The sequence below is a fragment of the Montipora foliosa genome, chromosome 5, assembly GCF_036669935.1.
Source record: "Montipora foliosa isolate CH-2021 chromosome 5, ASM3666993v2, whole genome shotgun sequence".
Taxonomy (NCBI): Eukaryota; Metazoa; Cnidaria; class Anthozoa; order Scleractinia; family Acroporidae; genus Montipora; species Montipora foliosa.
In genome coordinates, this window is record NC_090873.1 from 24,960,139 (window position 1) to 24,981,732 (window position 21,594).

Genomic DNA, 21,594 nt, shown 5'->3' on the forward strand with positions numbered 1-21,594 from the left:
ATCTAAAAATCCCGACCAACGCCTCTACACACACTCTCTCTCTCTCTCCCTCGTTTTCTCTTGAAAGAATTCAATTCCTGCCGCACAATAAACGAGAACATCAGGCCGAGGTGAAGCGCGCACTGAGAAGGAATGGCGTATTGGTTATAGCACTCGCCTCCCACCAATGGATTCGTTCTGACGAAGGGCTAACGCTCGAAACGTCAGCTTTTAGAATCTCTGTACGGTGGCCAATTTACATTATCAACTCCGTTGATATTACCAAATTTTTGTATACTACTTCCCCACCGACTTAGCACCACAGTTTTTTTGGAAGCTACCCCCTTCTCCCACCAATGTGGCCTGGGTTCGATTCCGGACTCGTGGCCGTATGTAATTAGTTAAAGTGCCTATCACCCTTAGCCAGTGATAATGACTGCTGATAATATATGTCCACCAAAGACGTCCCGTGAATAAATAACTCTTGTTGTCTTCTTAGATTTCTTTTTATAAAACGGGCAAAATCCCTCAAGACCTCATTTTCCGCCATTTTGAATTCAAAAAGAAGCAGTTGAAAGCCTGGGAACTAACTATCTTGTGACGTCAGCCCGGTATCTTACTCACTCTCTCACAAATCGAGCAAGAAATTATGCCAGGAAGATGTGTGTTTGGTGGATTTTCTGCATTTCCAGATGTATAGAAAGGTATACAGTGCTACTTGAAAGATAAGCGAACAACTCAGATGCAAAATTAACGCGCTCAATATGCGAATTCGCGTTTTGCGTCTAAAGTTGCTCATCGTATAGTCGCATGCACGTTTGTGGCCTTTCGTTTACGTACGTAGACAAAAGAAGAAATTGCAATACCGCTGACAAGTCGAAAATTTAAACACGGAACGTCGCTTCCGCAAATGCCGACGATGAAAACATCTACAGTGCATTATTTCGAAGTTTAAGACCCACACTCTACATTGTGAATGTTATGAATTCGGTCGATACCAGCGGTGTTAAATTTCATCACTTTTCCTTTCCATGCAATTTAAAAGGTCTTGTAAGGAGCGAAATTAACAAATCTTGCGTTGTTTTCCGATTAATCCTTGGCAAAGAGTTCAATGTCGTTTAACTGGCGTCGGTTCGATAATTTAGAAACCGGTACCTGGCGCTATCCGATGAATATTTTGCGACAGGATGATTTAAACAAATTAGTGACCTTAGGGCTCAATTCTGTACAAAGCGTATTTCACATAATTCTTCGTAAATATAACCAGCAGCCGCTCAAGTCAGGGGCACTCAACGTCAATTTTCGGAAAATATCTGTTCGGGAGACGATTTGAGATCTAGAATTTTCGGAACATTTGTAGTAACATTTCTTGCTTGCCTGCCTGTCCTAGGATTTTCGAACATCTAAAACATGGTACAATTGCCCATTTTTAACGGATTTTTACCCTAAAAAGGTCACCTAGAATTTTCGGGAGCCTTTTTTTCTGGCTGAGATTTTCGAAAAGGTAAGTTTTTATCCCTATAATCTTCAGATCAGTAGACTTTCAGCTAGGAAATCCAAACAGATGAAAAATTTTTAGGGGATAACAATGCTATGTTTAAGTGGTTTTGAACTATATTCTCGTTGGGTGCCCCTGATATATTGGCAGTGCAGTGATTTTTTAATGGAGAAAAATCACCCGGTTTTTTAATTACTGCTAGTGAATCGACTGCGTGTTAAAAGACCTTGCTGTTCATCAGGGCTGTTATGCCGGCCGTTAAGACAATTAATTCGCTTGTAATGTTATGCCAGGAAAGTCGCAAACGGAAACGTTATTATAATAGCAACAAATGAATTTAGTCATCTTTCATTTTTACTATTTAATACCATTGAAATTTACTTCAAAACTGAAAGGCTATTAAAGTAAATAGGAAGTCTGTTTTAGTTTCAACAAGCATTGATCAGAGTGCTGGGAAAGTACGGGAAAACAATTCGCTTCCAACGTCGTCAAGCACGTGGCAGACCGAGGATTATTACTTCAGGTCTCCCTGCAGTTTGAGAGTAAACGTGTCTGTTCTTCTGAGGAGCGGTCTTAAGGCGCCATGTTTGTCTAGTCACCGATGGCTCGATAGTGACCAGCAGTATCACTGACCTGGAAGCCATATTTCATATAATCTGTCTATGTGCGAAGCCCAATGTTGCCTTTTAGCGCCAGTTTATTAGACAGTTCGGAATATTAAACTTTGTTTAATAGAAAAGGTTAGGTTATGTGTAGGGATTTTCTTGGCAAAATGGAATGCAAAAAGAAGTGTTTATTTCGCAATTTAAATAATTTCTTGGTGACCAAAATCGTAATCGCCAAACGGGCGAGGGATCGATGATTTGCGCTCGCCCGACACTTTAAAGACTCGCCTGGGCGAGCGGGCGAGTGCTAATGTCCAACCCTGCTTGCCTCGAATGAACTAGATGTACGAGCGCTTTAAAGTCAGTGAACTGTACGAACAATTTTCAAGGTGAGTGGTAAGAGATGCACCGACCTTGGACACCAAAGTATTAAAAATTGTTTTTACTTTTCACGTGTCCGTCAGTTCTTCACGCTATACCTTTCTTCGATCATAACCGTCCAAGGCGAAAAGGCGAAGAGAGAAGAAGGTTGAGTTTGTTCAGCAAAAGAGAGCAAAATGGAAGCAAACTGAGATCAGTTCTGTGTATTCACCTCGAGACAATTCGTTAAGGAGGACTTCCAGCGTCGCATAATCCTGGGTTCAACCCAAAACGAACAAGCCAATAGTTCTAGTAGTTCACTTTAACATTTTTACATTTTGTCAGCCAGAATTGTGAGGTTTCACGTTAAATCGAAAAAAGTTCTGTCTTTCGTCTATTGTGGAGATACCGGGTGACGTCACGACTGTCGCTAGTGCCAGTCTTCTTTGTACGCGGTTTTAAATTCGGAAAACTTGATTTCGAGTGCTTTTCAATATCGCAGACTCCTTTCAATCCCGTTTTTTTTCCTTTGTTATTGCTTGTTTACGATGTCTACTTATCAGAAAAAAAAAACAGACTGGCTTGGGGTGATAGCTACTTTAAGTTTGTTGTTAGTTCTTTACTCTGGTCCGAGAGATTTTCTCCTGGTTCTCCAGTTTGCCCCTTTCCTAAAAAAGCCAACATCTCTAAATTCCAATTCGATCAGATGCAGGACTTTCCTGAAAACCACTTTCGAGTGAGTGGAGCTTCCTGGGTAAATATCAAAGTTATTATTTTTTAAGGTCCGACTGGGTGGGCACTGCCCACTTCCCGAAGATTCTTCGATTCATTACCGCCGACTAAACTAAGCGGTCGATCAGATTTCATCTTAAACCCCCAGCGCTTGTCAGGTTTTGCATTCAAAGACCTTCTTTTCGCTTTAGATTTGTGCAATGAACGGAGAGGAGCCCACCAAAGGCGGAACAAAACCGGAATCTTCGCCCTCCAAACAAAGAAACCAAGTGAATGGCATGGACACTTCGTTGAATTATTCACCCAGCAAATATCCACATAACAAGACTACGCTGGCCGATTCGCCATGTAAGTGTACGATCTTTTGCCACCTCGTTGTTGTGTACCGTGGTTTGGAAGGGCTTACAGTAATTGTTAATCTTTGAAATAGTCTTAAAGCCTTCCGCGACCTTTTCCCTTCAACAACTGCCTTGACTGCGGAAACATTGTTGCAGAAGCAAATGTTTCTCCGTTTGCGGCCCCAGGAAACAATTTTTGCGGAAGCAAAAATGTTTCTGAATTTGTTCAGATACGTTTTGCGTCCTCTGCAAATGTTTCCTTGATCGAGCGCCAGGGAAAAATTTCGGGAAACGGTTTTTCCGCAACAACATTTCCTCGTTTGCGGGCGCCTTTAGGCCTTTGGGGAGTCAGGGTGATTAAGTGCTCATCAATCGCGCCTCTCACCTCTGAGGGTTTTTTTCCAGGTACTCCGGTTTTCCTCCCTCATCAAAATCGATTCTCAGTCAATTACATTCGGCTGCGGGCGGATACCCTTGGTAGGGATAACCTCTGGTATCCTTCCCTTTCATTGAACTAAATGAATATAGTTGGTATTATTAGGCCTCATCCACTTAATTAGAAAATACTAGAGAGGAAACCTCTTCTGAGTAGCTCAGTAAGGGCTGAATTTCCTTGCTGGTGACAGCCTTTCTTCCTTTTTCTTTCATTGTGTGGGTGAATAGGCCTTGGTACAAAATCCGCCATGCTGGAGGGCAAGCTCATTATTATTCCCCCACTGGGACATTAAAACAAAGAGACCTGAACCAGTCAAGCTTGACTTGCCTTTGTTTTAATGTCCCAGTGGGGGAATAATAATGAGCTTGGCCTCCAGCATGGCGGATTTTGTACCATGTGATCGTTTGTTGCAAAAGGACTATTTCTTTGCTAACAATAGAGCTCATGTGGATTTCCTATGACATTTATTGTCAGCCTACTAATTACCCTTTGACAGTTACGTCTGTCATCATCCAGTGCTATGAGGGCAACTTCAGAAATGTTCGTTTTTATCAAGGTTAAAACAAGCACCCCTTGGTACTCCCCTTCAATTGGATACCCCCCTACCCATGACATTAATTTTTACTTCCATTCATCTTTCCGCCAGTGTCTCCTAAAGCACTAAGAAGTCTTGTTGATCAACATACGAAGTCGCATGCAGCTATTCAGGTAAGTTAGCAGTGATGGTTAATTTAAGGACGGTGCCTACTGTTGTTATTGCACGTATATTCTGGGCATCTCGAGATATTCGGGTTTCCTATGGGTGGTACTTACTAATACAGGGATATTTTTGACGCGGTTAAAACTATGCGGAGGGCAGAACTCAGCAAGTGCTCTTGGTATCCAAAAAGTAAATTGGGGGTAACCACGCATTTTTCGGAGATCAGTAAGCTTCAATTTGGAAAAGAACGCCATATATTGCTTTGACAAAGTGTATTTTAAAGCTTTTTACAAATATTGTTCAATAATTGTCTTCGAAAAGTGCGTGGTTCTGACCCGCAATTTTCTTTTTGAATTTCAATAATACTTGTTAAGATCTGCTTTTCCCGCATATTCATAAACCGGGAAAAAATACCTTTGAATTAGTAGGCACCGTCCTTAAAACTTCCAAGACCTTGGTCGAAGAAACAAGCAGGCGTTAACTTGCCTTTCGTTTAAATATCTTGAAGTCTATAACAGAAAAACTCTTTACGGTATATGAAGACGGTAACCTTTTCGTTGTTAATCATAGTTGCTTTTATTTTTCCCAATGACTCTGATTGATTACGTAACAAGTCTTCATTTTCCGCACGAGGGATCTGCGTGTGGTACAATTCAAAACTATCCACGCTTGCACTCGTTTGATCTTCAGTTGGCTTGCTTCGCTTGTGTGCTCGCAACTCAAGTCTTGGCTGCTCCCTCGGAGCCGGCAAAGATTGTTACTTGTTTGATCATGATGGAAAGCGAAAACCAACATGGACGACGCATCGTGATTAGCCATATTCCAAACAATTTGGCTAGGGGCAAGGACTCAATTATCTATTGTGGTTTTTCCATTATAGCTAAGCAGAATGATTTAAACTGCATACGCAGTCAAAAGTCACGCGTGGTTGTTATATATAATAAACATGCAGCATTGTATTAATAAACACTTAACAGGCGTTCGAAAGGAATTTATCTTTATTGTATTTTTTTTTTGTATAACCACGACTCCTTCTTCGGTTTAATGGTTTTGCCAAAGGGTGCGCATAGAGTCTGGTACGTGTTATGATCACAAGTCTGATCTTTTGATTGATCCTGTTGTCGAAAAAAAATGTGAGATGTTTACATGAACAATCCTGTAATAACCCAAGGAATTGTCTAAATATCCAACATTAACTTTTATTCAATCTCTCCTACCCTTCCTTTAGATAGGTAAGTCGAAGAATTATATTCTTAGATGTTCATACACATGCAAGTTTCGTTCTAAACGGTGTGCAGGAGACTATTAACCCAAATGAATGGGGATAGCGGGAAAGAATACTGTCGCTTGAACTGTTTCTCGGTGCAGCGAGTTGTGGATAACTTGTTGTTCTACGCGATTAATTACGTAACAGGCTTTTTTCAATTTTTTTTAACTCCCGCCTCAGGCATATTGCACGTATCTCTGTTTTCGACATTGTAGACTAGTGAACGCGCCAGACAATTACATGTAATTTATCAATAATTATGCAATAAGTATAAGGTAAAGTCGCAGGATCTCATGCGGCTTGAGCTTATCCCGCGGTTTCAAGTAGCATGAAGGCGTTGCTACTACTCCCCTTTAAGATGTGGCGTTTCTTGTCTAAGGAAGCCACACTGAGCCAAATCTCGAACCAGCGATCGTGCGGTCGAGAGTCCATTTAGCGTTAACCACTACACCACTGTGGTCAGTAACTGGTTGATCGACAGTCTTTAAGTCTATAGCTCAAATTTGAAAACGGTTAGCTTGCAGTTGTGATGAATTCCTCAATGAACAAAGTTTAAAAGCCTATATTTCCCTGCAATGCAGGGTGTGAGTATTTGGTAAGTCGAAGTTTCGATTCCTGTTGTCGCCGGCTGCGTCACTCACTAAATTGAAAAAACTAGTCATTGCGTCTTTAATTGACCAAATTAAAACTCATTTTGACAATGACGACATGAAATTGTTTAAACGTGATCATCAATTTTGCTTTTCAGATGTGGCGTTTGGGATCGTTCTTTTAAAAATGGCATGCCCCCAGCTTCCAATAGACCATTTTGCAGTTCTGTGCTCAGTTACCAGGCCTTTGAATGAAAGCGAGACTGGAGAGGACTTTGTTTTGATGCAAGCCTCATTGCTTTTCTTTTGTAAACAAAAACTCTTTAGCATCACAATAACATGATTTACATAAGAAAACCAATGAGGTTTGTATCAAAGCAAGGTCAACTCCAGGTTCGCTTTTATTCAAAGGCCTGGTAACTAAGCACAGAACTGTAAAATGGTCTATTTTATTGACCTCTGTAGCTTTATTTCAGACCACGTGATGTTACTGTAGAGAACATTTTCTTTCAAATGTGGTCTTATGTACGTGCTTATGTACGAAAAATTTATGAAATTCCGTTGAAAACATCACGCGGACTGAAATGGGAAAACAAAACGTACAAGCTAAAGAGGTCAGTTGAAACCCCTGAAGATGGTAGGTCGTATAAGTTGACGTAAAATGTATACTTAGCGTGGGTTATGTGAGATATGGAAATAAATGGTAATTGTTCTCTTACGCAAAGGGAAGTGACCAAGTTCATTTCGCAACGCGTTCCGGCAAACTGCCAATTTAATACCTTGAACGTAGAAACGTGAGCATAACTTTCGTTGCAGAAAAGAACAAGTGTTTCTTTAATTAAATTTGCTTTCTAGCTGTCGTATCTTTACGTGCTACTTTCAAGATAAATGCCAGTTTCTTTGAAGTATATTTGCTTATAATATCTTGCTTTGATAAATCGTTTGCTACAAAGAAAACACGGACGAAAAGGGACCTTGTATCAGATATTTAACAAGTTAGTACAACTGCACTCATTTCATACATTAGTCCAGTCGTTTAATTTATACAAAAAAAAGTACTTTCTCTCCTTTTTTGTGATGATCAAATAGTAAGGTAAAGGAACGGTTCCTTTACACCGAGATAGGTTTGACTTTTCAGTCGTAAAGCCTAAATGAATATATATATATTTTTTTAAATTGAGTCTTTTAGTTAAATATATGTAGACTATTTGTAGGGTACAATGCATCCAGGAGCATTTATAGTATCTAGACGAATATGTACATGAACTCTGCTTTCCTGATGTCCTAAATCGTAAAGGGAAATCACAGAAAAAGAATTACAGCATAGATGTCAGAAGAGTATTATTTATTATTTAGGTTACTAAGCTATCGAAAGATGGTACTTCAAGCAGCACACATGTACGTTGAGAATGGCGTGCCATGAAAATCCCTTGTATGGGAACCTTTACAATAGTCTGAAACACCAATACACCCTACTGTTGATATCAAATTGGTGTAGTTTTTAGATATTAGCGATTTGAAGACTTTGTAAAGAGGTGCTGTACTGCATGGTATCCCTATATTGTAGCCCGATCTTGATGTACAGTGCCAACGACTCTTTCACTGTATAGTTGATAGTCGGGTCTTCCTACAGGTACCGGGAGCATTGTATTTTTGGTCACTTGGGATTAGTCGACTTTATTTGGAATTTTTTTGCTTTCTGTCTTTTGTTTCTCTTGTTTTACGTAATCTCTGCTCCGGTATCTGCATAACCAACCTGATAGTCAGTCTCAAACACATTTAACATTATACGAAAGAGAGAAACGATCCTCTCGCGCTTATCTGGACAATTTAAGCAACAATTTAAACAACATTTAACATTGTCGGTACTTCTGTCTGCATTAAGAAGGACTGTCTGGATAAATTGAGACAAACTTAAATACAACTCATGTCCAAAGTTCATTATTAGAATGAGATCATTGGGAGAACGGATTCCTTGTGTTTAACTGTAAATCAAAGAGCACAAACTGATTGCGACGCATTGTTATCCTGCATTTTGTCAAAACACCAGCTCATTACCTTAGCTATATGGTGCTGCTATTGTTTTCTGTGGTCAACGTACGTCATGTTTCAGCAGGACCAGGGACCTGTTTCTCGAGAGTCCCGAAAACTTTTCGGGCCCGAAAAGCCATTAGTGAAATTGCCAACCGCTTGTTTTGGAAAGCCGATCTTCTAAGACGTTTTCAAGCTAACTAAAAGAAACATGTCTGTGAAGTTTGACGAGTTAAATCCTCTCCGTTTTTGAAATACAAAGGGAATTGTGACACCCGAAAATGGCCGGTAAAGTTTCGGGACTTTCGAGAAACGGGCCTCAGGGGAGGGTCTGAATGGGGGGTCCACATGTCGGTTAAAATTTCATTACTTTGTCGGTTGTCGGTTAAAATTTTCGACCTTTGTCGGTTGTCGGTAAATTCCAGTTATTTTTTTTGTCGCTAGTCGGTAGTTTTTTCCTCGTTTTGTCGGTAGTCAGTAATATTTTTTAGACCTTTGTCGCTAGTCGGTTAACCTCATTCACACCCTCCCAGGGGCCTGTTTCTCGAAAGTCCCGAAAGTTGTTCGGGCCCGAAAAGCCATTTGTGAACCTACCGACCGCTTGTTCAGGAAAGCCGAGCTTTTAACATGTTTTGAAGATAACAAAAAGCAAAATGACAGTGAAGTTTGACGACGTAAATCGTCTCCGTTCTTGAGATACAGAGGGAATCGTGACACCCGAAAATAGCCTCAGGGTTCCTTTCTCTGTCTCTACTTTAAGTGCCACTGTGGCCAAAAAATCAATTCTTTTTCTTTGGATTTCAAAACTATGTTAACTAAACACTAAGCGGCCAAAATTTTAAGCCCTCATTTCAAAGACACCTGTTTATTTTAACTGGAATTTCCTATTTAATTGTCCGCCATTACTAATTTTAAGTTCTTGAGAGAGCTGGATATAGGAGAAAATGACGTGAAAGGCTCACTAGTTTAACTATGCAATGCGTGTTTACGCCGCAGAATTAATACGCAGAACAGGAGTTTTGGGCTTTCAGACTTTTAAACTCGCGTTTTGCGGCATATAATAAGCTGCAGTCATACCCTGAAATTTTAAGCTAGTGAGCCTTTGACATCACTTTTCCTTGAATCCAACCCTCTGAGGTCCAATCGGTCAGTTCTGAACGTGAGTAATTGCAGACGGCGTGAAGTCCAAAACTTACACTCAAAGTAAACGGCCTTTTAATAGAAATGCTCAGGATTTTGCCAGTCTGGTGTCAAGTAAACACACCTTCAAAATCTGAAGGAAAAAAAAGGAAATGTTTTTTTTAATCACAGGGGCACTTCAATTTTGTAATGTTCAAAAACACGAGCAGCAGTGAGTGTTTTATCGGGTTTAAATACAGAAGGCGTAGCCTAGTGAATTTGTACCTTGATGAAGTCTCTCAGAGCAGTTAGACAAAAACTTTTTCTTTTGTTATTTTCCAACTTTCACAAGAGGATGCATGCATGCATTTTAGGCGACTCTTTTTGTTCTTGTTCCTCAGACTTTTCAAACTTTGTATTGCCGGGTATTCTACTGGGTTCACCGACGATCACGTCTAAATATACGATGATAATTACGTAGCTTTTCTGTTAGATTAACATCTGATAGCTCCATTGATATAGCAGTATTCTCGTTATGTTCACTCATAAATGTTCACTCGTAAAATGATCTCTTGTAAAGTAAGCGGACCGACCCGTTCCGAAAACACTCGACATCTTTTAGTGTGGGTTTCTCTTGCTTTTCTCTGACCATCTTGTTTCTTTTCCCGGCCTAGCCGACTCACTGTCTTCTTTCGCCTTTCTCTTTCTATTCGAAGCGACATCGGTGAAGCTTTCATCGTTCAAAAACTTTTCGCACTCTCTATTTTGTTGGGTTTTACTCACAAGGCGACTGGCGAATAAATCATGGCCATGGATACCGATAGCTTCTCGTCACTCTAGTGGGCATGCGCGCGTTCAACAATGTTGCGTACCGTGGCCCAATCTCAACCCCAGAGCTCTTCTCTTGACCGAGGGAACCTAAAACAAAGTGTCCTCTTATTGGTTTTGGTGAAGAACAATCAAAAGCGTCTCTAATTGGTGCATTCATGTTAGCATGAGGAGTGGGCGGGCGCCATAAGGTTCAAATAGCCAATTTTTAGCTATGAGAACCCAACGGCGCGTGTTCTTCTACACAGAGTTTCCCAGAACCTTGTGTAGATCCAAGGCTCTGCTGACGAGAATGGCACCGTGGCCAAATGCCTTCAACATTTTTGTACACACCTAAGAGGAGACGAAATGTTTGATGATGTTGAAGACGATGTTTGATGGAAATCAAACTTTGTTCAACATCATCCAATGGTGACTCCATCATCCCAACCATGATGACTCTAGTATCCACTTTCACCATCGGTAAAGAAATCTTATTTGATTCCGCACTCGCGGGTTAACAATCGTGATCATCAAACATGGTAACCAAGCAAATGACGTTTGACCTTCATGACCAACATGTTGGATTCGTTTGGCCACTGAGGCCCGGCCTTTGCCTGATCATAATAACATCGATACTGAAGTTGTCAAGAGTGTTTTGATAACCAATTGATTCGTTTGGCCACTGAGGCCCGGCTTTTGCCTGGTCATAATAACATCGATACTGAAGTTGTCAAGAGTGTTTTGATAACCAATTGATTCGTTTGGCCACTGAGGCCCGGCTTTTGCCTGGTCATAATAACATCGATACTGAAGTTGTCAAGAGTGTTTTGATAACCAATTGATTCGTTTGGCCACTGAGGCCCGGCTTTTGCCTGGTCATAATAACATCGATACTGAAGTTGTCAATAGTGTTTTGATACCCAGTTGAAAAGAATAGCAATCTAGACATAAGGTAAATAGTTGAATGAAAGAGTTGCGGCGCGAATGCCAAAGGGATTGTGAATATTTGATTGATTTTTTTTTTTTTGACAGAGCATGAATCAAAACTAAGGCGTCTAGTCAGAGGGAAGCTCGGTTGTGCGCAAAAGAATGGGGGCGAGATAAATGTTCAGTTTTATTCGGATTTTGCAATTTGCTGATGTTATAGACAACTGCAGTGGCACAGTGGAAAAAGGGTTAATTAATCTGAGTCGGTCCAAATTAACCGCGGTTTTACCTCTATAGTTTTCTGGCACCGAGTTGTTGAGATAAGATCCTTTTTTTCTTTGCTTTTGCCTCCTCGAGAGTGGTTCTGTAATAAACAACCTTACACTGGAAATCGGAAAAAATAAACATAAATAAAAGAAGACTGGGAAGTGGTTTGTCAAGTCTGGGCAGATATCTCTTGACCAAACAACAGGCTGGTTTCGCATGTCACCTGCTTGGTTTCATTTGAAGATCTGTGCACGGGGCTGAACGCCTCGGGGAAGAAAAGAAACTTGTTTTCGTGATCACATCGCAGCTTTTATCCGATCATGGCCTTACTGTGGCCAGACGTTTGCACCTTTGGAAGCTGAAGAATCGCTTAGCTGAATGCCGAAAAAGTGCCATCTCGCTGTGTTAACGTTTACAGTTTCCTGAAGTCGAAGTTGAAGTCGGAAAATATCGTCGGGAATTTTGCATTTTATACTTTGATTTCGTCGGCGGGTTACAATTAATGTGTTGCATGATACTTTAAAATGTAGTCATTGTTTTAAAGGTCGAAGCAATAAGGCAATTAAAACCCCAGGATTTTCTCTTGTGGGAGGAAGGTTTCTCGGAGATCAAGCACATTGCACTTTGCAAACGACTCAAGGTCAAGTATTTTCCCTGAATTAGAGATATCTTTGTGTTAACCAAGCAACGCTTCATCGCAGACCTTTGAAGCTTCAGTGGCTTTTAGAGGTGCACATTCCAATAGAATTGCTAAGTGTTTTGTTTGTGAAGTGATCGGTAATATTAGATGACAAAACATAGAACGACACTGCACTTTCGTGTCAATGACACTTTAGGAACGAATGAAGTCAAGTTTTTCGATATCTTTGTGTTAATCAAGCAACGCTTCACCGCAGACCTTTGAAACTTCATTGGCGTTCAAATGAGCACATTCCAATAGAATTGATAGGGTTGTTTGCGAAGTGATTAGTAATATTAGATGACAAAACAAAGAGCGACATTGCACTTTTACTCTTGTCAGTGACCGCTATGTTGTTCCATACCAAGTTACTTTGCAGTTTTATTGGGAATGCTCCGTTTAAGAAAGGTAGGCCGTAAATCAGACTTTTTATTTTGTACCTTCGACTGACTTAAAGAATAGAGTCGAGCGAGTGATACTGAAACCAGCGTTAGATTGAATTTCACTTAGTCTGTACATGTTATTGTGCCAGAGTGTCTTTAAAACGCACCTCTGCCTTTCATTTCTTGTGGCGTAAAAGTCATCTTTGTGTTTTGTGATTTCTTCACGATTCGCTGTGCATTCAGTCTTGGAGACAAAGAGCTACCGCTTGATTTGTCGACACTTGATTTTTCCACGAGTAACTTATTCGCCTATGTAGCGCAGTTGATGAGTTGTTTAATCTCAACGGACTCAGAGCGCACCTGGTCGTTTCGCACCTTGCTTCCCTTAAGTTACAAGTTACCTACTATCATTTTCGCAACGAAAATCATGGTAATGAAATCCGCCGAACAGTCTTTCTTTTTTGCATTTTTCATGTAATAGACGATCTTCTTATATACGTAAATTGACCCCTTTCACATTTTTGAGGGGTAAGGAATGGCTGTGAAATTTAATCGGTTCATGATTTTAATATTTTCGCATAAACCTGCCGTTGCAGACCCAAGCTGATTAAGAAAATTCGCGAAGTTATGTTATTGTAAAAAATGCCACAAGTGAATTCTTTAATGGTTTCCTTATATGCCACGTTATACATGTTCACCACCTTTCGCGTGCTTGGTTTCGTTCTTGATAAATATATTGTATCATGGATCTCGGCTTTGTGGAATATCAATACCTTAAGCCCTTTTTTAAAATAACAGCTACAATACATTACTTAACGATATCCGGTCAAACTTAAAATAGCTTTTGTATGAGTTATCTAAACTCACTTTTTAAAGAAGTCTTTACAGAATTCCATAACGCTTTACACCATTTCTAGTTATTTCAGGAGAGGAAATCGTCGTAACATCGTATCTGCACGATTCTTGTTTAGTTTAACAATTAATCTTTTCGGAGGTTATCAATATAATTCATTTTCCATGAGACGCATTTAATATCCATAATCACGGCATTGTGGTCAAATCTAATTGTCTCTTCTTTTGTCCTCATCGAAGGCGTTACAAGAACGTATACAAGCAGTTTCCAATCAAGCAAGCACCCCTCGACTACAAAAGGTAATCGTAAGTTGATTTCTAAACCTTGTTGCTTTCACGCTGAGAATTTGTGTAAATAGAAAAACAGAATGTTAACCGGTAATAGCTCGGTATCATTTGAATGTTCAGTCAGACCTTGAAACATTTCCGACATTGAAAGAACTTTAGTCGTTCTCAAGGGCCTTCGATTGTGTTGTGTTCGTGAAACACCGACTACTAGATGTTTTTTCTCTTGGGTAACGTCGAATCTAAGTAAACACTATAAAAATGTTCTGCTCTATCGATTTTGTTTCATTTTTAGACAAAAAATTAATGGACGATTCTTTTAAAGACTACTGATGGCTTTCTCACAAAGATAGAACGTATCATACTTCAAAGCTGACAAAGTTATTCTCCGTCATTCTAGGGACTCTAGTTGTCTAACAGTCGCATAATGCAGGAATATAGCCCATTTTTGACTGTACTACTTCTAACCAATAAGCTAGATAGACTCTGGCGAATGTGGGTTGGTCAGATCAATACATTGATGGCATTAATTTGCCACCCGACGTCACATTAGCACCAGAAATAACTGATGAATGAACCATCCAAGCTGACAGAAATACAATAAGTGTTGAAAGATATGATAAATATTTGATAACCAAATTAGATTTAGAAGAAAATCTGTGTCCCAGATGGGATTTGAACCAAGTGATGGTTTCTTGATGTCTTTTAGATTACATACGTGTAATTGCGGCTTTGCTATCGCTTGAATTATACTTTCAGCCCCATTCTTGTTTCATTGGTGATATTACCGCAAGGACCGTTTGCTTCAACAGTTTGCTAACACTGCAGCTAAAAATCAGGTTTTATTGTTGGTAAACTTCATGATGAGCACAGAACAACATATATCAATGTGAAAAAATTTAATTCATCGACAGTATCTTGAGCAATGAAGCTTGTAATTTTAAGGAGGTGGTTTCTTGCTGGGCTGTTCATGATACATTACGTCCTGATTATTCCAAAAGTCTTTTGTTTTATTGTGCGGTTAGCGGTTAAACCAACGATATGATTAAACATTTCCGATAAAATGCGCGGAATACATGCACCTCGTTTGCTCATACATGGAGAAATCTCTCGAAGGCTGATCCAATTACAATTTTATATCTGCTCTTTTCTTGATCGTGTGCCTTGTGATAGGGAAGCTATTAATTAATGATAATAGAATTCGTTTTCGGTCTGGTCTTTGAAGTCGCTCTTAGCCATGGCACAGCCCCAGAAACTCATTCTCCTTTCGTAACGTTTTCTTTCCTGCTCTTTGAACTAACGAAGCATAAAATATTGAAATTACTAAGATATTAACTACTCTGATATTGCCCGTTGCTTCAAATTGAATGACCATTTAAATTGGCTTCCGTTAACACAATACAATTCAAACCTCCTGTCGCAGAAGATGTGATGATTTAGATGTCTGTAAGATGTTTTATCATGGGCCAATTCCCAGGAACACACTGAATGTTCTCTTCATCGGTCTGTCTAGGTTTTCTCCGTTTTCAGTATGAGAAAAGTAGTGTGTTCTCCTTTCGTTAGCAGAATAAATGGACTAAGAAGAATACTGTCTAAATTCACTTATTCAATAAAGAGAGGATGCGTGCTTTCAGGTTATTTGAGCGCGAAATTGTACGCCGCCTACCCGAAGATTCGTGCTCGCGTTAACTCGGCAGTTACAATTGTGTTCATTTCCTCCATTCTCTTAAGCCTAAACCGTATTAGGAACAAACATAGACCGCTGGCAGTCTGTTTTTCTCTCGTAATTCAGTAGGGGTTATTAGGCGAGACGCTTTGGCTAAAGGGGAATGGGAAGAGACATGGTCGCCGCGCGCGAGAAGAAAAACAGACTGCAGACTCTTCTCATGTTTGTGAGGACATTCACACTTGTCAAAATAATCTAATTAACCAATTAAAATCAACTAGTTTTTCGCGGGAGTAATATGAACCGCCTCGTCTCGCCTTCTTCCCCACTCGGCCATACCACCCTTGTCTCGCCTTCTTCTCTACACGGTCAACGCCATACCGCCCTTTCGAGTTCGCTATGACTAAGCGCTCGTCCTAGTGACCCTTAGAGAAAACTAAACAAAGAAACGGCGGCCATGTTGGAGTCACTGCCAAATTCTCCGGGAATTTACCTCTACTATTATGTCAACGTTTTCTTTTGTTTTCGTTGTAAAACATGCCTGTTGGTCGCGTGAGTGAAAAAATGCCGCCAATATTTTCTACATGTAGGTAAACACATCGGAAAGGGAAACACGCCGTAGCTCTGGCGAAGAGCTAACACTCGAAACGTCAGCTTATATCCTTACAGAAGACAATGATCTGGAGAGCAAAAGATCCAGATATTGGTGTCACCGTGTATAAAAAGACTGATTTGTTTTCTATTCGGTCTGACGAAGGGCTCGAAACATCAGCTCACAAATCGGTCATACGGTGCTTCGATAAAATCATGACTTTCGTAAGCCACTAAACCTGGCAAATAATGGTGCTCCCTTAAAATTCAAGGTGCAAGTAGAGCAGGCCAAAGTGGACACCCTCGAAGCGTTAAAGGAAAAGTTGGAACGCGCCTATGAAGGGACACCATTGGAAGAAATCCCGCTAAAGTTTCGGGAAAAACTTCAAGAGACCATCTCTGAAATAGCTTCCGATGAAGTGTTGAAGAAATATCAGTCACTGGTCGTCCAGGATGAAGAGATAACTGAGGAGGAGAATGCCATTTTGGAGTGTCGGTCATACGGTGCTTCGATAAAATCATGACTTTCGTAAGCCACTAAACCTGGCAAATAATGGTGCTCCCATATCTGCGGGCTGATAATTGGTAGATTTGTTAACGTCGCTTACGCAAATAAGGGTAATGTGTCATCTTGAATTTAGTGAGCGCAAAAGGTACCATGAATTAAAAAAAAAATCTCGGAGAGAACTTTTTTTTTCACGAGGTTTTTTATCCACATCAATTCCCTCAACTACGTATTGCTCAAAGTACGTAACTGGTGTAATTGAATCGTAATTCGGAGTGTAATCGGTAAATTTGGCTGCTCAAAATGTTATGTGTATGTATGTGTAATCAAATGGCGACGAGTGAAATTAGGAAATAATTTCACGCGCGTTTTGTCAAAATTCTGATAATTCCCGAACTTTTAGGCGAGGGAAATTATCAAAATTTTGATAAAACGCAAGTGAAATTATTTCCTGATTTCACGAGAAAACCATTTGATTACCTTTAAATGTCGTGGGTGACAAATTACGCTCACAACCGTAATTGTAAAATCGCTCGAGTACTTTATCCAACTGCTCGGGAAGAATCATCTCCAGGTTTTTCTCAAGGCTATTTTCGTCACACCACTTCTCAAAAACTCTAACCCAGTTAATTGTGCTCTTTCAAGTATTTAAATTTTCTGCCGCTTCTTTTAATTTCGTAACTTCTTCAATGGTCACTGTCTTAAATCTAGCCGCCATCTTGGCTCTGATCGAGATACAAGAGATGTTACCATGGCAATTTTGTAATTTCACATGTGAAATTATAAATTAACGCTGAAATTTCGCGCCTAAATTAAGGAGTAATTTGTCACCCATGATATTATTGATAAAACCATCCCAAATGATGCTGCGGGAAAAAAAGGATAAAATTTAACGCGATTGACCATGATTTAATTGTCGGCAACCGCCTTGGAAATTTCATAGATTGTCCTATGGTTGGTTGGTATTGTCAAATTATTCTCACACGGTCCTGGCATTATGTTTGATTTATGAAGCACTCAAGTTCAGCATTGCGTTCACGTGAAATAGTAAGTGCAGTTACGGCACATTGCTGGTTGTTATAAAAGTATGAAAATTCTCTCCCTTTTGAGAAAGTGCCCGATATCAATAGAGAACAGTCAAGAAATAAACTAAAATCAAACAAATTTATTTGATATTTTAGCAAATCGCAAGTTTCGGTCTACCGTTAGCCTTTGCTGAAAACGCTTTGCTAAGTAAATCTCGAATCAATACTAATTGATGACGTGCAACTTCAGATTAATCAACGCCTTTTTGTAAACGATGGAAAGATAAATTTGTGAAGTTAGGATCGTTTCCCGCTTCAAAAGATGGGAAACGCCTTTTGAGTGATGTTTTCTAGATAATTAGAAAAAGTCAAAAACCCGGTCTTTTTTGACGTTTAAAATTGACATTGAAAAGAGTTAGACTGTTCAAGTTGATTAACATTATCTTTATTCTTTTGTGTAAGTTTTTTCCCACGGTTTTTAATCTCCTTCGTTTCTGTTACGACAGCAATGGGTTTTGTTTGACCTTGCAGAACGTCACGAAATAAAAGTCGTAAAATAAGAAAATAATGCCTCGTAGCACGCAGGATTGCATTTTTTGGGTACATTTCTTTAAACGGTCGCTTTGCTACTTTGTCTTTGCGTGACCATAATTCAGCTAAAAGTTATCAAATGTGAGGTGTTACGCACAGAATGAAATTTCAATGCTTTCGTGCGAAACCCATTCAGGAAAACTTCCGTCCGTTTGCTTTAAAAAAGCTGTTCCTGAGCCAAGTGTAACACATCTGATAGGATTAAGGTATTAAATGCAAGGAGACAGTAAATTTCTCCTTATATCGCATTTCTATTTCACAAGTTTTCTCATGATCTGTCGTACTAATTTATTTCATCTAAAGGTATATCTGTAGAGAATGTGTATGAAGTACTTAAATCAATATCTCTTTTTCATTTTTTTTTTTTTTTTTTCATTTTAGAAACTTCCAGAGGGTCTGTTAATTAAGGATATGGCCCCAACTCCTACGGATGGAATGACAAGTTCTTCATCTGGAACGGACGGCGACGTGAACTGTAAGAAAACCGAGAGTTTTCCAATTGCAGTTATCCCTACTGATCAAAATGAGAACTTTTTAGCAGTAAATGGCGACGAGTTCTTTGTAGACCCTGCAACCAATGGGGATACTTCGGAAGAACTTTACACGAGCGTCGACGAGGAGTTTCTTGAGTTGATGTTGGATGCAGTTCAGAAGGGTTTTATGCCACCCGAACTGGCAACAGCAGAAACTTGGTTAAATCATCGCGATGCCACAGAAGACGTTTCAAACGGTCCATCGCATTTGTTGAAGGGCGATACGCCATCCGTTGTCGCAGATTGTAATGGAACAAGCCAGGGCTTAAAACAAGATGCAAGCGTTGAAAATTCTACCCAAAACAGAGCAATGGACAAAGATGTAGAACCATCGTTGGCCGGCGCTATTCCAATATCGGCCTCGGAGCAACAGACATCGGCCAGCGTTGAACCAACGCTTCTCGTGAATGAAGCATTAGGCAGCGGTGAAACAAGGGTTGCAAATGAGGCATCAAATAACAACGGGCCATTATTGGCCAATGCAGGACAATCACAAATTGGTAATATAGAAGATACTCGTGATAACGTGGCGCCAGCTACTGCGCTGCCTCTTGATTCAGTGGAACCGAATGCCTCAACCTCAAATAAAAAGGTCCAGTTTCTCGGGCTGGACACTGTATTTGGTGTGGATTCAAAAGCTGCGGATGATCCTGTTGATATTTCAGTATCTCCTAGCCATCCTATAAATGATACCGATTTAAACAAGATATCTCAGTCTTCTCCGAAAACGGTGACCTGGGCGACCTTAGATTCCCCCGTCATTACACCAAGACTGGCTTCAGGTAAACCTGACAAGAACCATTTACGTCCAATCGAGAGTCTTCATATGTTTGAAACTGCTCTTTACACCAAAGAATCGGATGCAATGTCTGATGGAGACCAAGAGGATCCATTCATGGTTTACCTGAATTCCATCGAGCAAACGGCCTTAAAATTCAAGGTGCAAGTAGAGCAGGCCAAAGTGGACACCCTGGAAGCGTTAAAGGAAAAGTTGGAACGCGCCTATGAAGGGACACCATTGGAAGAAATCCCGCTAAAGTTTCGGGAAAAACTTCAAGAGACCATCTCTGAAATAGCTTCCGATGAAGTGTTGAAGAAATATCAGTCACTGGTCGTCCAGGATGAAGAGATAACTGAGGAGGAGAATGCCATTTTGGAGTGTATGAGAAACGAATTAGACTCCGTTGCATGCGAGAACTTTGAGCTTCATCAACAACTAGAGTTGCTTAAAGACTATGAGAGGAGGTATTTTGAGCTGAAAGATAACTTCGACAGTCTAAACAATGGGATGTCGACGATAAAGAATGAGTACGAGAAAAAGAATGGAGAAAGCGAATTTCTAGCAGAGCGAGTCGAGTCTCTAGAAAAGAGTATAGTAAACTTGCGAGTTCAGTACAGCAACGAGATAACTGATTTGCAAAACGAAAATCTCCAGCTACAGACGGCCTGTCTTGAGTTGGAAAACAAGAATACGATCTTAGAGGAAGAAATCGACTCCAAACCCAATGGATTCAGTGGTAGCCAAGACGGAGAAAGCGAGCGGCGACATTGTGCCGAGAACTGGAATAAGACATCTGTTGCCGATCAGCGGGAATTCGAAATGTTGCAATTGCGACTTGAAGAATTAGAGAAGCAAAATAATGCCTTAAGAGCCGCGTCACAGGCTGACCAGGCTATGATTCAGTGTGTCGAAGAAAAGAAAGAAGAGCTAGAAAAATCTCTCATCAAGGCACAGGATGACCACAGTAAAGTCCTGTTAGAACTTCACGAGGCTCAGCGACAGATATCGTCCGACAGAGTTAAGATCTCGAGTTACCACGAAGAGGTCGATGCCCTACGGCGAGAGAACAACCTGCTAAACTCAAGTTTAGATATCGCTCAGAAGGAGTTGGAGTATCATTTGGAGAAGAAAGAGAGCAAAGAAGAACCATGGAAGAGCAACAAGCGAATGATTTGGAAAGAAATCCGAGAGCTGGAAAAGATATTGAAGGGTGTCCATCGCGAAAAGAGGAACTTGGAGAAAAAATACGTGAGTTTCAAACATGACAATGATCCGTTAAATGGGTCGTTTTCGTTTCACAGCTGCTCTTCATCCGGAAGTTCGCCTGAGAGGGAACAATGTAAAGATCAGAAGGAGAAATTGAAAAGTAAATCATGGCACAGTTCTACTGAAACTGAAAACAATAAAGCATCTCCCAAAAACGGAGTAGTTGTCGGTAACGACGACAGCTTTTCTTCGCCGCCATTGAAAGTCAGAAGCTGGTTAGATGGCCTTCGCACTCCAAATGGTCTTGTAAAAGGTGATGTTTCTTTTGACCTCGAGAAGAGAGAGAAGACACCAGTTCTTTCTGAAAGGTATCGATAGACTGAGTTTCAATCGAGTGTCGTAAAACGAAAACCAAAGGAATTACGTTGGCCAATCAAAAAGGACGGAGACAATCCAGTAAACCAATCAAAACTCGAAGTAATTACACGTAGCCGACACAAAGCGCTGGAAAATGTGCACGCGCGAGCCACGATTGGTTTTGGTTTCACTTCTGATTATTTGAAAAAATGGCACGAGAACTTTGAACCAATCGCTGAGTGAAGTAATCATAGAGCGGTTTTCAATTGAGTGTCGAAAGTAATTAGCGAATTGCTTTGGTTTATGATTACTTCACTCAGTGATTGATTAAAAGTTCTCGCGCCACTTCTTCAACCAATCAGAAGTGACACCAAAACCACTCGTGGCTCGCGCGTGCACATTTCCCGCGCTTTGTGTCGGGCTGCGTGTAATTACTTCGAGTTTTGCTTGGTTTACCGGATTGTCTCTCCTTCCTTTTTGA

At 40.3% G+C, this 21,594-nt stretch overlaps 1 protein-coding gene across 3 annotated transcripts in view; it reads left to right on the forward strand.

Moving 5' to 3' along the window:
• LOC138003793 (CAP-Gly domain-containing linker protein 1-like) overlaps window positions 1–21,594 on the forward strand; it is a 46,764-nt gene that overhangs the window by 21,170 nt on the left and 4,000 nt on the right. Inside the window, exons 1-5 of one of the 3 annotated variants that reach the window (XM_068850032.1) lie at window positions 592–683; window positions 3,366–3,522; window positions 4,595–4,656; window positions 13,814–13,873; window positions 18,618–21,124. In XM_068850032.1, coding sequence (XP_068706133.1) covers window positions 672–683; window positions 3,366–3,522; window positions 4,595–4,656; window positions 13,814–13,873; window positions 18,618–21,124 — 2,798 coding nt within the window. In that variant the 5' untranslated portion in view covers window positions 592–671. Of the gene's footprint in view, window positions 1–591; window positions 684–3,365; window positions 3,523–4,594; window positions 4,657–13,813; window positions 13,874–18,617; window positions 21,125–21,594 lie in introns of those variants that run through there. The other 2 variants (XM_068850030.1, XM_068850031.1) reach the window with 2 other exon arrangements.